Here is a 17,907-nt window from a genome sequence, read left to right on the forward strand (position 1 = left end):
ACTATATCCCCTCTCCCGGACCCCGCATTCACTATATCCGCTCTCCCCGGACCCCGCATTCACTATATCCGCTCTCCCCGGACCCCGCATTCACCATATCCGCTCTCCCCGGACCCCGCATTCACCATATCCGCTCTCCCCGGACCCCGCATTCACCATATCCGCTCTCCCCGGACCCCGCATTCACTATATCCGCTCTCCCCGGACCCCGCATTCACTATATCCGCTCTCCCCGGACCCCGCATTCACTATATCCGCTCTCCCCGGACCCCGCATTCACTATATCCGCTCTCCCCGGACCCCGCATTCACTATATCCGCTCTCCCCGGACCCCGCATTCACTATATCCGCTCTCCCCGGACCCCGCATTCACTATATCCGCTCTCCCCGGACCCCGCATTCACTATATCCGCTCTCCCCGGACCCCGCATTCACTATATCCGCTCTCCCCGGACCCCGCATTCACTATATCCGCTCTCCCCGGACCCCGCATTCACTATATCCGCTCTCCCCGGACCCCGCATTCACTATATCCGCTCTCCCCGGACCCCGCATTCACTATATCCGCTCTCCCCGGACCCCGCATTCACTATATCCGCTCTCCCCGGACCCCGCATTCACTATATCCGCTCTCCCCGGACCCCGCATTCACTATATCCGCTCTCCCCGGACCCCGCATTCACTATATCCGCTCTCCCCGGACCCCGCATTCACTATATCCGCTCTCCCCGGACCCCGCATTCACTATATCCGCTCTCCCCGGACCCCGCATTCACTATATCCGCTCTCCCCGGACCCCGCATTCACTATATCCGCTCTCCCCGGACCCCGCATTCACTATATCCGCTCTCCCCGGACCCCGCATTCACTATATCTGCTCTCCCACAGTACACACAACATGGAAATTCAATTATTTTAGTAAATATAAAGTGCTAAATCCCTTTTCTCATCAGCAGTATATAGCAGTCTTGTGACTTCTATCAGTGTCCAGCGGAGCAGATGTTAAAGCTTGTAGGAGACCTTTTCATTCTGTTCTAGGAGGATGCAAAACCCCTGACCTGCGCTGATTGGCTCTGTGCTGATAACATGCACTGTCCCAAAAAAAAATCCCTCTCTAGCAATACACACCACACTGAGCATGTGCAAAGTGTCTCCACACAAGATGTCTTATCAGGAGATAAGAGCGGGGACACAGGAAGAAGGGGAGGATCAGAGAAGACAGGATCAAACAGCCTTTTTGCATGATGCAAAGGATTAACCCCTTGGGTTCCACAGGGGGTATAACAACTGGATCTACAGACCGATTTCACTGTTGGGGGTTCAGTAACACTTTAAATTCGGGTTTTTTTTTCTGTCATGATGTGTCATGTTGGTGTGTGAATGTTGTTCATGTTGGATTGGAGTCTATTGAGGGTCACGGGAAGTTGTATTCTTTTGGGTCGAACTGCCACTTGCAGGAGGATTGGGCATTGGCAAAAAAAAAAGTGACAGTTACTTGACTTCCTGTGTCCCTCGATGGGGAGAAAGGAAGGAAATCTTTCAATCCTGACTGATATTCTTCCATTTGGTAAGAGATAAAAAAAAAAATCGTCTAAATTCTGTGACCCCCCCCCCCTGTACCTGGGTGTACCCCGCACCCCGCCATCCGTACCTACAGATCCAAAGAGTGAAACATGTCAGAGAGAGCAAGAAGGAAACCCCAACCGTGCGATATAAACAGCGGGGTGATATCATCTGTTATCTTCATCTTCAGGTCGACTTCTGACCCTTCAGAGTCTCATACGTAGCCTTGTCTGTAGGACCGAGACCCTGCAGGGACAAAGGGGGCGTCATAACCAGTCCATTATACAGAGTGACATCACCGCCCTCCGGATATAAGATATATTATACAGGAGTGACATCACCGCCCTCCGGATATAAGATATATTATACAGAGTGACATCACCGCCCTCCAGATATAAGATATATTATACAGGAGTGACATCACCGCCCTCCAGATATAAGATATATTATACAGAGTGACATCACCGCCCTCCAGATATAAGATATATTATACAGAGTGACATCACCGCCCCCCAGATATAAGATATATTATACAGAGTGACATCACCGCCCTCCAGATATAAGATATATTATACAGAGTGACATCACCGCCCTCCGGATATAAGATATATTATACAGAGTGACATCACCGCTCTCCAGATATAAGATATATTATACAGAGTGACATCACCGCCCTCCAGATATAAGATATATTATACAGAGTGACATCACCGCCCTCCAGATATAAGATATATTATACAGAGTGACATCACCGCTCTCCAGATATAAGATATATTATACAGGAGTGACATCACCGCCCTCCAGATATAAGATATATTATACAGAGTGACATCACCGCCCTCCAGATATAAGATATATTATACAGAGTGACATCACCGCCCTCCAGATATAAGATATATTATACAGAGTGACATCACCGCCCTCCAGATATAAGATATATTATACAGGAGTGACATCACCGCCCTCCAGATATAAGATATATTATACAGAGTGACATCACCGCCCTCCAGATATAAGATATATTATACAGAGTGACATCACCGCCCTCCAGATATAAGATATATTATACAGGAGTGACATCACCGCCCTCCGGATATAAGATATATTATACAGAGTGACATCACCGCCCTCCAGATATAAGATATATTATACAGAGTGACATCACCGCCCTCCGGATATAAGATATATTATACAGAGTGACATCACCGCCCTCCGGATATAAGATATATTATACAGAGTGACATCACCGCTCTCCAGATATAAGATATATTATACAGAGTGACATCACCGCCCTCCAGATATAAGATATATTATACAGAGTGACATCACCGCCCTCCAGATATAAGATATATTATACAGGAGTGACATCACCGCCCTCCAGATATAAGATATATTATACAGGAGTGACATCACCGCCCTCCAGATATAAGATATATTATACAGGAGTGACATCACCGCCCTCCAGATATAAGATATATTATACAGAGTGACATCACCGCCCTCCGGATATAAGATATATTATACAGGAGTGACATCACCGCCCTCCAGATATAAGATATATTATACAGAGTGACATCACCGCCCTCCAGATATAAGATATATTATACAGAGTGACATCACCACCCTCCGGATATAAGATATATTATACAGAGTGACATCACCGCCCTCCAGATATAAGATATATTATACAGAGTGACATCACCGCCCTCCAGATATAAGATATATTATACAGAGTGACATCACCGCCCTCCGGATATAAGATATATTATACAGAGTGACATCACCGCCCTCCAGATATAAGATATATTATACAGAGTGACATCACCGCCCTCCAGATATAAGATATATTATACAGAGTGACATCACCGCCCTCCAGATATAAGATATATTATACAGGAGTGACATCACCGCCCTCCAGATATAAGATATATTATACAGAGTGACATCACCGCCCTCCAGATATAAGATATATTATACAGAGTGACATCACCGCCCTCCAGATATAAGATATATTATACAGAGTGACATCACCGCCCTCCAGATATAAGATATATTATACAGAGTGACATCACCGCCCTCCAGATATAAGATATATTATACAGAGTGACATCACCGCCCTCCAGATATAAGATATATTATACAGAGTGACATCACCGCTCTCCAGATATAAGATATATTATACAGAGTGACATCACCGCCCTCCAGATATAAGATATATTATACAGAGTGACATCACCGCCCTCCAGATATAAAATATATTATACAGAGTGACATCACCGCCCTCCAGATATAAGATATATTATACAGAGTGACATCACCACCCTCCGGATATAAGATATATTATACAGAGTGACATCACCGCCCTCCAGATATAAGATATATTATACAGAGTGACATCACCGCCCTCCGGATATAAGATATATTATACAGGAGTGACATCACCGCCCTCCGGATATAAGATATATTATACAGGAGTGACATCACCGCCCTCCAGATATAAGATATATTATACAGAGTGACATCACCGCCCTCCGGATATAAGATATATTATACAGGAGTGACATCACCGCCCTCCAGATATAAGATATATTATACAGGAGTGACATCACCGCCCTCCGGATATAAGATATATTATACAGAGTGACATCACCGCCCTCCGGATATAAGATATATTATACAGGAGTGACATCACCGCCCTCCGGATATAAGATATATTATACAGAGTGACATCACCGCCCTCCAGATATAAGATATATTATACAGGAGTGACATCACCGCCCTCCAGATATAAGATATATTATACAGAGTGACATCACCGCCCTCCAGATATAAGATACAATACAGAGTGACATCACCGCCCTCCAGATATAAGATATATTATACAGGAGTGACATCACCACCCTCCAGATATAAGATATATTATACAGGAGTGACATCACCGCCCTCCAGATATAAGATATATTATACAGAGTGACATCACCGCCCTCCAGATATAAGATATATTATACAGAGTGACATCACCGCCCTCCAGATATAAGATATATTATACAGAGTGACATCACCACCCTCCAGATATAAGATACAATACAGAGTGATACTTACAGTGTAAACACTTTCTCCTCCCTGAAAAAAACAAAAAAAACAATAATAACAATGTAACAACATACAATATATTCTGTACAGCACCATAAATATATATATTATTACTTTGAAAATGCGATCGTTTAAAATTCACAATTTATAGATTTATAGATGGCGGTGTGAATGTTATAGTTTTTCAACCGTTCTATAATTAAAAAAAACCCAAATATTTTATATATGTACATTATATATATATATCTGATGTGTAGTTTGTGACGCCGGCTGGGAGTGTATTTAATTTTTATGATTTGATATTATAATACATTTCTATTACTGAGAACATTTATATGCTCAGAGTTAAAGTAGTATTCCGGGCTCAGCTAGTCTGACCGTTGTCCCCTCCCCCCTCCTCACCCCGGTGCTGACCAACCTGATGTGTATGCTTGCCTACTTTCAGCTCCGGTCCGGTCACATGATCCCCTGCGTCAGTTGGTGGTGGCTGCAGGGGAGAAGAGGGAGCGCTTGACAATGGCTGGGAATTCCAGGACCAGTAACATCACCCCATAGGCTCCCATGTCCCAGCCGTTCCCATAGGCTCCCATGTCCCAGCCGTTCCCGTAGGCTCCCATGTCCCAGCCGTTCCCGTAGGCTCCCACGTCCCAGCCGTTCCCGTAGGCTCCCATGTCCCAGCCGTTCCCGTAGGCTCCCACGTCCCAGCCGTTCCCATAGACACCCACGTCCCAGCCGTTCCCATAGACACCCACGTCCCAGCCGTTCCCATAGACACCCACGTCCCAGCCGTTCCCATAGACACCCACGTCCCAGCCGTTCCCGTAGGCTCCCATGTCCCAGCCGTTCCCGTAGGCTCCCACGTCCCAGCCGTTCCCGTAGGCTCCCACGTCCCAGCCGTTCCCGTAGGCTCCCATGTCCCAGCCATCATCAGCACTCCTTCTTCTCCCCTGCAGCCACCACTGGCTGACGCAGGGGATCATGTGACCGGACCAGAGCGAGCCTAAAATAGGTGAAAATATAGATCTTTCTTACACAGGATAGGTATTTGGAGCGGAATTCAAGAACAATCATTTTTGTCAGGCTGCATGCACACTATATATATATATATATTACCACATACACTATAGATACTATATATATATATATGACCACATGTTAAATATTAAATGAAAACGGATTTATAGATTTAATTTTAATTTTACTTGAATACTCACTTTAACTTTTGTCATATATATATTATTATTATACAGGATATATATTATTATTATTATACAGGATATATATATATTATTATTATTATACAGGATTTATATATTATTATTATTATACAGGATATATATTATTATTATTATACAGGATATATATAGCACCAGCAGGAATACAGAAGCAATATGAATATGGGTGTGTGTGTATATATATTCTTTTTTTGGTAGTATAGTACCCGGACCACATGTTACATATTAAATATAAGTTTAATGAATATTATTGTATTATTAATTAATTTGCTAGTTTTATATGCAATATATATATATATATATATATATATATATATATATATATATATTATTATGCAGGATATATATTATTATTATTAGTATCATTATTATATACATATATATTCTTTTTTTTTTGGTAGTATAGTATCCGGACCACATGTTACATATAAGTTTAATGAATATTATTTATTTTTCTGGTTTTATATATATATATATGTGTGTAGTGTGCAGTATATACTGTATATGAAGTATATGATAGACAGACATTAGCAGTTTTGTGACCACATGTGAAATGTTCGAAGTGTTGCATCTCTCTGTATATATATATAGAGTGTAACGACAACCACCTCCTCGATCCCCTACAGTCCGGCTTCCCTCCCCTACACTCCACCGAAACCGCCTTACTCAAACTCTCCAACGACCTGCTAACCGCCAAAGCTAATGGCCACTACTCAGTGCTCCTACTCCTTGACCTCTCAGCAGCCTTCAACACAGTCGACCACCCCCTCCTCCTCAGAAAACTACACTCCCTCGGCCTCAGAGATTCTGCTCTCTCCTGGCTCTCATCCTACCTGTCACAACACTCCTTCAGCGTTACCTATAATGCTACCACCTCCCCCTCACTCCCCCTCTCTGTTGGGGTCCCTCAAGGCTCTGTCCTCGGGCCCCTTCTCTTCTCCATCTACACCTCCTCCCTTGGCCAACTCATACACTCTCACGGCTTCAACTACCACCTCTATGCCGACGACACACAAATCTATCTCTCAACCCCCCACCTCACCCCCTCGGTCTCCGCCCGAATCACACACCTACTGAGCGACATATCAGACTGGATGTCGCTCCACTTCCTTAAACTGAACCTCTCCAAAACCGAGTTTCTTGTCTTTCCCCCAGCCCGGACCCCACCCCCCATTGACTTCTCCATCACGTCCAACAACGCCACCATCAAACCCGCCCCGCAGGCCAGAGTACTGGGTGTCATTCTGGACTCCAACCTATCCTTCCAGCCCCAAGTCCAATCTTTAACAAACTCGTGCCGCCTCCACCTCCGCAACATGCAGACTCCGCCTCCGCAACATGCAGACTCCACCTCCGCAACATGCAGACTCCACCTCCGCAACATGCAGACTCCACCTCCGCAACATGCAGACTCCACCTCCGCAACATGCAGACTCCACCTCCGCAACATGCAGACTCCACCTCCGCAACATGCAGACTCTACCTCCGCAACATGCAGACTCCACCTCCGCAACATGCAGACTCCACCTCCGCAACATGCAGACTCCACCTCCGCAACATGCAGACTCCACCTCCGCAACATGCAGACTCCACCTCCACAACATCGCCAAAATCCGCACGTTCCTAACCCCAGAAACCACTAAACAGCTCATCCACTCCCTCATCATATCACGACTCGACTACTGCAACTCCCTCCTCACTGGCCTGCCTCGCCGCTGGCTATCCCCGCTTCAGTCCATCCTGAATACGGCTGCCAGACTCATTCACCTTTCCAACCGCTCCATCTCCGCCACCCCCCTCTGCCAATCCCTCCACTGGCCTCCACCCCTCTCTGCCAATCCTTCCACTGGCCTCCACTCAGTGTCCTCCACCCCCCTCTGCCAATCCCTCCACTGGCCTCCACTCAGTGTCCTCCACCCCCCTCTGCCAATCCCTCCACTGGCCTCCACTCAGTGTCCTCCACCCCCCTCTGCCAATCCCTCCACTGGCCTCCACTCAGTGTCCTCCACCCCCCTCTACCAATCCCTCCACTGGCTTCCGATTGCGCAACGGATCAAATTCAAAATCCTAACACTGACGTACAAAGCCGTCCACCATACTGCCCCGAACTACATCACTGACCTAATATCCAAGTACCGCCCAACACGCACACTCCGCTCCTCACAAGACCTCCTTCTCTCTAGTTCCCTGGTCTCCTCCTCCCATGCCCGCCTCCAGGACTTCTCCAGGGTGTCACCCATCCTCTGGAACTCCCTTCCCCAACCCATCAGATTATCACCTACTCTCCTCTCCTTTAGGCGCACCCTGAAAACCCATCTCTTCAGGGAAGCCTACCCCACCCCCTGCTAACCTGCCGATCTCCTCCACTCTTCTACCACTCCATCCCCCACAGCTATCTCCTCCTGTGCCACCATCCCCTCCCTCCTAGATTGTAAGCTCCAAGGAGCAGGGCCCTCGATCCCCTCATGTTTTGCATTGTATTGGTATTGTTCTGTCACATGTTCTGTCCCCCTTTGTAATGTACAGCGCTGAGCCAACTATTGGCGCTTTATAAATACTGTATAATAATAATAATAATAATATAGGGTGTATATATATATATAGGGTGTATATAGAGTGTATATATATATAGGGTGTTTATAGGGTGTATATATATATAGGGTGTATATAGGGTGTATATATATATATAGGGTGTATATAGGGTGTATATATATATAGGGTGTTTATAGGGTATATATATATATAGGGTGTATATAGGGTGTATATATATATAGGGTGTATATAGGGTGTATATATATATAGGGTGTTTATAGGGTGTGTATATATATATATATATAGGGTGTATATAGGGTGTATATATATATAGGGTGTTTATAGGGTGTGTATATATATATATATATAGGGTGTATATAGGGTGTATATATATATAGAGTGTATATAGAGTGTATATATATATAGGGTGTTTGTAGGGTGTATATATATATATAGGGTGTATATAGGGTGTGTATATATATATAGTGTGTATATAGGGTGTATATAGGGTGTATATAGAGTGTCTAGTATATATATATAGAGTGTATATAGGGTGTATATAGAGTGTATAGTATATATATATATATAGGGTGTATATAGGGTGTATATAGAGTGTATAGTATATATATATATATATAGTGTGTATATAGTGTGTATATAGGGTATAGTATATATATAGGGTGTATATAGGGTGTATATAGAGTGTCTAGTATATATATATAGGGTGTATATAGAGTGTATATAGGGTGTATATATATATAGGGTGTATATAGGGTGTATATATATATAGGGTGTATATAGGGTGTATATATATATATATAGGGTGTATATAGGGTGTATATATATATATAGTGTGTATATAGGGTGTATATATATATAGGGTGTATATAGGGTGTATATAGGGTATAGTATATATATAGGGTGTATATAGAGTGTCTAGTATATATATATAGTGTGTATATAGGGTGTATATAGGGTATAGTATATATATAGTGTGTATATAGGGTGTATATATATATAGGGTGTATATAGGGTGTATATATATATAGGGTGTATATAGGGGGTATAGTATATATATATATATATATTGTCCATCTCAGAGTAAACCCCGAGGTGCAGATCTTCGTACTTGTCTGACCACATCCTCCTCCACGAAGGGCCCGGGGCCCCCGCTCAGCACTGACACACATAGCCACAATATATGTTTCTCTCTTTTTTTGTTTTTTTTGAGTGTCACTTGCAGCCCCCTCACCCCCACACTGGCTGCCCGATCCTAGGAGCTTGCAATCTAATCTCAGGGAACATTAGGGTGTGATGTGGGGGGGGGGGGGCTGACAGCGCGGAGGCGACAGGCGTTGAGGAGGAAGTGGTCAGACAGGCGCTGGACGCTGCAACAACGCTTCTTGTTTCGCTCTGAGACACCCGCCGCCTTAAAGGGCCCCGGTGGAGGAGCTGCGGGGGGCTCAGGAAACCCAACATCTCCCGGCCGAACGTTTCGTTTTGTGTTTGTTTTTTGTGGTTCTTTTTACATCAGGCGATTGTTTTAACTCGGGGAACCGGCTTACATGACCAGACAGTCCTCATTATCTGACTCCTGACACCCTCAAAAACGTTGTGCTTTCTGTCTCTGCCCTTCCCCCGCTTCTACCTGCTTGCTAGAACAGGGCAACCATGGCAATGGTACTAGTAGACCCATCTCAGGGAAATCCCCTGCTTCTGTGATTGGCTTACTACCTCTGCCGGAAGTCTGCGCAGAACTTGAGGTCAAACTGCCAGCTGCCTGTTGTATGGAATGAAGGAGTCCCCAATGAAGGAGTCCCCAATGAAGGCGTCTCTAATAAAGGAGTCCCCAATGAAGGAGTCCCCAATGAAGGCGTCTCCAATGAAGGCGTCTCCAATGAAGGAGTCCCCAATGAAGGAGTGCCCAATGAAGGCGTCTCTAATAAAGGATTCCCCAATGAAGGAGTCCCCAATGAAGGCATCCCCAATGAAGGCGTCTCCAATGAAGGCGTCTCTAATAAAGGATTCCCCAATGAAGGAGTCCCCAATGAAGGCATCCCCAATGAAGGAGTCCCCAATGAAGGCATCCCCAATGAAGGCATCCCCAATGAAGGCATCCCCAATGAAGGCGTCTCCAATGAAGGCGTCTCCAATGAAGGAGTCCCCAATGAAGGCGTCTCAAATGAAGGAGTCCCCAATGAAGGAGTGTCCAATGAAGGAGTCCCCAATGAAGGCGTCTCTAATAAAGGAGTCCCCAATGAAGGCATCCCCAATGAAGGCATCTCCAATGAAGGCGTCTCCAATGAAGGAGTCCCCAATGAAGGCATCTCCAATGAAGGCGTCTCCAATGAAGGAGTCCCCAATGAAGGCATCTCCAATGAAGGAGTCTCCAATGAAGGCGTCCCCAATGAAGGCGTCTCCAATGAAGGCATCTCCAATGAAGGAGTCCCCAATGAAGGCATCCCCAATGAAGGAGTCCCCAATGAAGGCGTCTCCAATGAAGAAGTCCCCAATAAAGGCGTCCACAATGAAGGCGTCTCCAATGAAGGAGTCCCCAATGAAGGAGTCCACAATGAAGGCGTCCCCAATGAAGGCGTCTCCAATGAAGGAGTCTCCAATGAAGGCGTCCCCAATGAAGGAGTCCCCAATGAAGGAGTCCCCAATGAAGGCATCCCCAATGAAGGAGTCCCCAATGAAGGCGTCTCCAATGAAGAAGTCCCCAATAAAGGCGTCCACAATGAAGGCGTCTCCAATGAAGGAGTCCCCAATGAAGGAGTCCACAATGAAGGCGTCCCCAATGAAGGCGTCTCCAATGAAGGAGTCTCCAATGAAGGCGTCCCCAATGAAAGAGTCCCCAATGAAGGAGTCCCCAATGAAGGAGTCCCCAATGAAGGCATCCCCAATGAAGGAGTCCCCAATGAAGGCGTCTCCAATGAAGAAGTCCCCAATAAAGGCGTCCACAATGAAGGCGTCTCCAATGAAGGAGTCCCCAATGAAGGAGTCCACAATGAAGGCGTCCCCAATGAAGGCGTCTCCAATGAAGGTGTCTCCAATGAAGGCGTCCCCAATGAAGGCGTCTCCAATGAAGGAGTCCCCAATGAAGGCGTCCCCAATGAAGGCGTCCCCAATGAAGGAGTCTCCAATGAAGGAGTCTATAATGAAGGCGTTCCCATGAGCATCCCATTGGCTGCGGTAGAAGAATGATGATGCAATATTTCCTTTTAATTGGGCTGGTCATGTGATCATACTGGGAGGCCCTTCCCACATCCGCTGGGATGACCAATCTCAGTACTTCCAGAGCAGAAGCAGGCAAGGATCTGCGGTCTGCTAATGTCTTTCAGGGTCCTCGGCCTCGGCATCTGGTCACATGATCTCTCTTAAAGGGGACGTCCGCTTTCTGGGCGATCCTTCCCTTCACCAGAGACCGTGTGACCACTGCTCATACAGGCAGCCCCAGGAGGAGCTGGAGCAGCATTGGCTCCAGGAGAGGGAAGCCTACTTATCTACATAGTGATCAGATCTGACAACACGCACCAGGTCCTCACCTTCATCTCGGTCCCTCCTTCTCCCTTCCCGATCTCGCTGTAGATCTGCTTCGATGGGTAGCTGAGTGGCTGCAAACCAAACACACATTATTGTACCCCGAGTGACTGCAAGTACCCGCCCCCCGAGTGACTGCAAGGACCCGCCCCCGAGGAACTTAAAGGAAAAATACAAGGCTGTAGATCAGGGGTTTTTTTCTTTTTTTTTTAGATCTTTTCCAGATTCAGCCAGTATAGATACCTGAAATCTGTATTTATATCAAAGAGCTGAAAGCAGAAATCAGGCTTTGTAGTGGGAGTGTTTGTTCTCTGATGGGAGGGAGGGGGAGGGACTTAGGTAGGACTACAGGAAGGAGAGGAAAATCGAGCTGGGGGTCACCTGTGCTAGTAGTCTATGGAGCTGGGAGTGGGCGGGAAAGTGGGTGGAATCTGCAGAACTACATGCTCTGAAATGTGTTGTCACCCTTGCAGCAAGACATTGGGGGGCGGGGGAGGGGGCACTAGGGTGTGAACGTTTGAAAGGTGTTACCCCCAAAAAGACCAGCTCTGACTAGTTTTAGATGGAACGGGGGATGGGTTAGACCCTCCATCAGGTCTGTACTGCTGTCTATACGCACTTCCTAAACTGGTGACAACCTGTCACTTCCTGAGACACAAGGGGGTTTATTTACTAAAGCTGGAGAGTCCAAAATCAGACTCCCTTCTGCATAGAAACCAATCAGCTTCTAACCTCAGCTTGTTCAATGAAGCTTTGGCAATGAAACCTGGAAGCTGATTGGTTTCTATGCAGAAGGGAGTCTGATTTTGGACTCTCCAGCTTTAGTAAATAAACCCCAAGGTGTCACCAGGACAGGAAGCGAGGATCTGAGGTTCTAACCCATGCCCGCTCCTGACAAAACTAAAAAAAAAGAAAAAAAAAGTTACAAATTATTTTTGGACATGGCAAATCAAATAGATGGCCTTGCAATAGATTAAAAAAAATAATAATATTAAAAAATAATATCCAAAAAGATCTAATGTATATTCAAGAAATGGGAAATCAAATAGATGAAATAATAAATATAATATAATATAATGTAATATAATATTTGTATTTTCAGACACGGCAAATCAAATGCCTTGCAATAGATTAAAAAAAATAATATTAAAAAATAATATCCAAAAAGATCCCATGTATATACAAGACATGGGAAATCAAACTCTGTGCAATGCCTTGCAATAGATTAAAAAAAAAATAATAATAATAATAGTAATATTAAATATAATATCCAAAAAGATCCAATGTATATTCAAGAAATGGGAAATCAAATAGATGAAATAATCAATATAATATAATATAATATAATATAATATAATATAATATAATATTTGTATTTTCAGACATGGCAAATCAAATTCCAAGCAATGCCTTGCAATATAAAAATAAATAAATAAATATAATATTTAAAATGTTACATGGCAATGGCTTGCAATAGATTAGAAAAAAAAAATAATAATAGTAATATTAAAAATAATATCCAAAAAGATAAAATGTATATTCAAGACATGGAAAATTAAATAGATAAAATAATAAATATAATATAATATAATATAATGTAATATAATATTTGTATTTTCAGACACGGCAAATCAAATGTCTTGCAATAGATTAAAAAAAATAATATTAAAAAATAATATCCAAAAAGATCCCATGTATATACAAGACATGGGAAATCAAACTCTGTGCAATGCCTTGCAATAGATTAAAAAAATAATAATAATAATAATAATAGTAATATTAAATATAATATCCAAAAAGATCCAATTTATATTCAAGAAATGGGAAATCAAATAGATGAAATAATCAATATAATATAATATAATATAATATAATATAATATTTGTATTTTCAGACATGGCAAATCAAATTCCAAGCAATGCCTTGCAATATAAAAATAAATAAATAAATATAATATTTAAAATGTTACATGGCAATGGCTTGCAATAGATTAAAAAAAAAAAAAATAATAATAGTAATATTAAAAATAATATCCAAAAAGATAAAATGTATATTCAAGACATGGAAAATTAAATAGATAAAATAATAAATATAATATAATATAATATAATGTAATATAATATTTGTATTTTCAGACATGGCAATTCAAATTCCAAGCAATGCCTTGCAATATAAAAATAAATAAATAAATATAATATTTAAAATGTTGCATGGCAATGCCTTGCAATAGATTAAAAAAAATAATAATAATAATAGTAATATTAAAAATAATATCCAAAAAAATAAAATGTATATTCAAGACATGGGAAATCAAATAGATAAAATAATAAATATAATATAATATTTGTATTTTCAGACACGGCAAATCAAATTCCAAGCAATGCCTTGCAATGTAAAAATAAATATAATATTTAAAATGTTACATGGCAATGCCTTGCAATAGATAAAATAATATAGAAAAAAATAATAACAAAAATAATAATATTAATATTAAAAATAAAGTTTTAATGAATGATCAAGACATGGCAAATCAAACTCCATGCAATGCCTTGCAATATATAAAATAATTTTAAAAATAAATAATACAAATAATAAACAAATATGGTGACAACCTGTCACTTTCTAAAGCACATTGTGTCACCAGGACAGAAAGTGAGGATCTGAGGTTCTAACCCATGCCCACTCCAGGCAAAAATAAAAAAAAATAAAAGTTTACGATGTAATTTCAGACATAGCAAATCACACTCTGTTCAATGCCTTGCAACATATAAATTAATAAAAAAATAATAAAATAAAAATAATATACAAAAATTTTATTTTTTTTTCAGACATGGCAAATCAAAGTTCGTGTGATGCCTTGCAATATATAAAATAATAAAATATAAATAAACAAATAAATAAAAATAATATTACAAAGTTTAATTGTCTTTTCAGACATGGCAAATGAAATTTCAGCAATGCTTTGCAATATAAAAAAAACCATACAAAAATAAATAACCAAACATAATCCTAAAAAAGTTACATGTCAAATCAAACACTGGGGAATGCCTTGCAATAGATTAAATAATAAAAAAAAATTAAAATAATCTTTAAAAAGTTCCAATATATATTCAAGACATGACAAATCAAACTGTGTATAATGCCTTACAATATATAAAATAATTAAAAAAAATATATATAATAAACTAAAAATAATATAGAAAAAGTCACTTTTTATTTTCAGATATGGCAAATCAAACTCCGCGTGATACCTTGCAATGTATAAAATAATAAAAAAAATAATAAAAATAATTTTAAAAAGTAACAATGTATTTTCAGACATGGCAAATAAAAATCTGTGCAATACCTTGCACTAAAAAAAAAAAAAAAATTACACGACAAATTATATTAAAAACTTACAATGTATTTTAAGACATGGCAACTCAAACTTTAAGTAATACCTTGCAATATATAAAATATTAATAATATAAAAGGTTACATTGTATTTTCAGACATAGCGAATCAAACTCTGTATAATGCCTTGCAATATATAAAATAATCTAAAAAAAATAATAAAAATAATTTTAAAAAGTAGCAATGTATTTTCAGACACGGCAAATAAAAATCTGTGCAATACCTTGAAACATTACAAAAAAAAAGCAAGAAAAATAATATAAAAAAGTTACAATGGCAACTCAAACTTTAAGTAATATCTTGCAATATATAAAATAACCTAAAAATAATAAAAATAATTTTAAAAAGTTACAATGTATTTTCAGACATGGCAACTTAAACTCTGAGTAATGCCTTGCAATATATAAAATAATACATTTTATATATCTTACTAATCAGAGAGTATTGTCCCTATCAGCACAGTGAGAAGTTGGAGAAGACCGGAGGAACTGAGTCCTTCCACCACTGGAGGAACTTCCTGTTCTCGTTATTGATACAAATGAGGATCAGAAAATAAGAAGTCCGTACCTCGTACAGAGCAGGCCCCGGATTCTTCTTTTTCTCCCTTGAGGTCTTAATCTGAAAAAGAAACAAAGGAGATGTGATTGGCAGGACACCAGAATCCCGGGGAGGACACCAGAATCCCGGGGAGGACACCAGAATCCATGGCAGGACACCAGAATCCCGGGGAGGACACCAGAATCCCGGGGAGGACACCAGAATCCATGGGAGGACACCAAAATCCCGGGGAGGACACCAGAATCCCAGGGAGGACACCATTATCCCGGGCAGGACACCAGAATCCATGGGAGGACACCAAAATCCCGGGGAGGACACCAGAATCACGGGGAGGACACCAGAATCCCAGGGAGGACACCAGGATCCAGGGCAGGACACCAGAATCCATGGGAGGACACCAAAATCCTGGGGAGGACACCAGAATCCCAGGGAGGACACCAGAATCCCAGAGAGGATACCAGAATCCCGGGCAGGACACCAGAATCCCGGGGAGGACACCAGAATCATGGACAGGACACCAGAATTTTGGAGAGGCGACCAGAATCCTGGGGAGGACACCAGAATCCCGGACAGGACACCAGAATCCCGGACAGGACACCAGAATCCTGGAGAGGACACCAGAATCCTGGGGAGGACACCAGAATCCCGGGGAGGACACCAGAATCCTGGAGAGGACACCAGAATCCTGGAGAGGACACCAGAATCCTGGGGAGGACACCAGAATCCTGGAGAGGACACCAGAATCCTGGGGAGGACACCAGAATCCTGGAGAGGACACCAGAATCCCGAGGAGGATACCAGAATCCCGGGGAGGACACCAGAATCCCGGACAGGACACCAGAATTCCAGGGAGGACACCAGAATCCCGGGGAGGACACCAGAATCCCGGGGAGGACACCAGAATCCCAAGGAGGACACCAGAATCCCAGGGAGGACACCAGAATCCCGGGGAGGACACCAGAATCCCGGGGAGGACACCAGAATCCCGGGGAGGACACCAGAATCCCAAGGAGGACACCAGAATCCCGGGGAGGACACCTGAATCCCAAGGAGGACACCAGAATCCCAGGGAGGACACCAGAATCCCAAGGAGGACACCAGAATCCCGGGGAGGACACCTGAATCCCAAGGAGGACACCAGAATCCCAGGGAGGACACCAGAATCCCAAGGAGGACACCAGAATCCCGGGGAGGACACCTGAATCCCAGGGAGGACACCTGACTCCCAGGCAGGACACCTGAATCCCAAGGAGGACACCAGAATCCCGGGGAGGACACCTGAATCCCAGGGAGGACACCTGAATCCCAGGCAGGACACCTGAATCCCAAGGAGGACACCAGAATCCCAAGGAGGATACCAGAATCCCGGAGAGGATACCAGAATCCTGGAGAAGACACCAAAATCCCAAGGAGGACACCAGATCCCAGGGAGGACACCAGAATCCCAGGGAGGACACCGGAATCCCAGGGAGGACACCAGAATCCCGGGGAGGACACCAGAATCCCGGGGAGGACACCAGAATCCCGGAGAGGACACCAGAATCCAGGAGAGGACACCAGAATCCCAGGGAGCCCTCCAGATCCATGGGTTTCACAAGCAAATGTCGGAGAGGATACACCAACACAATGAAGATCTTCCCCTTGCTGCAGAGAAATGCCCTTACCTTCAGGTGGCAGTAGAGAGCAGTGAGAACGATTCCATACACAAACAAAATGGCGTCCAGGATGTAGCAGATCTCCGGCTCGTTCATCTTCGCAGATACAGCTGGAAATAAAACCCAAAAGACGAATTAGAGATCTATAATGACGACTTCTATTACTGGAGGAACCAAAGAAACAGGAAAAGATAGACTGCATACAAACTGAGAGGGGTCACCACTGGGAGGAAGGAGGTCCTGATTCCTATATACAGACCTAGAGGGGTCACCAGGAGGAGGAAGGAGGTCTTGATTCCTCTATATAGACCTAGAGGGGTCACCGGCAGGAGGAAGGA

At 42.9% G+C, this 17,907-nt stretch overlaps 1 protein-coding gene across 2 annotated transcripts in view; it reads right to left on the reverse strand.

The window, feature by feature from the left end:
* Positions 1 to 749: 749 nt before the first annotated feature.
* The window catches only part of FCER1G (Fc epsilon receptor Ig), a 23,442-nt gene continuing 6,284 nt past the window's right edge, over positions 750 to 17,907 (reverse strand). The window contains exons 2-6 of one of the 2 annotated variants that reach the window (XM_089661574.1): positions 17,579 to 17,679; positions 15,924 to 15,974; positions 11,958 to 12,037; positions 4,666 to 4,686; positions 750 to 1,809 (exon numbers count right to left, since the gene is read on the reverse strand). In XM_089661574.1, coding sequence (XP_089517700.1) covers positions 1,770 to 1,809; positions 4,666 to 4,686; positions 11,958 to 12,037; positions 15,924 to 15,974; positions 17,579 to 17,665 — 279 coding nt within the window. In that variant the 5' untranslated portion in view covers positions 17,666 to 17,679 and the 3' untranslated portion in view covers positions 750 to 1,769. The remainder of the gene's footprint in view (positions 1,810 to 4,665; positions 4,687 to 11,957; positions 12,038 to 15,923; positions 15,975 to 17,578; positions 17,680 to 17,907) is intronic. The other variant, XM_089661573.1, reaches the window with a different exon arrangement.

This window comes from Staurois parvus, unplaced genomic scaffold, assembly GCF_062004578.1.
Source record: "Staurois parvus isolate SC_StPar_1 unplaced genomic scaffold, SC_StPar_1.0 ptg001351l, whole genome shotgun sequence".
In the NCBI taxonomy this organism is placed as follows: Eukaryota; Metazoa; Chordata; class Amphibia; order Anura; family Ranidae; genus Staurois; species Staurois parvus.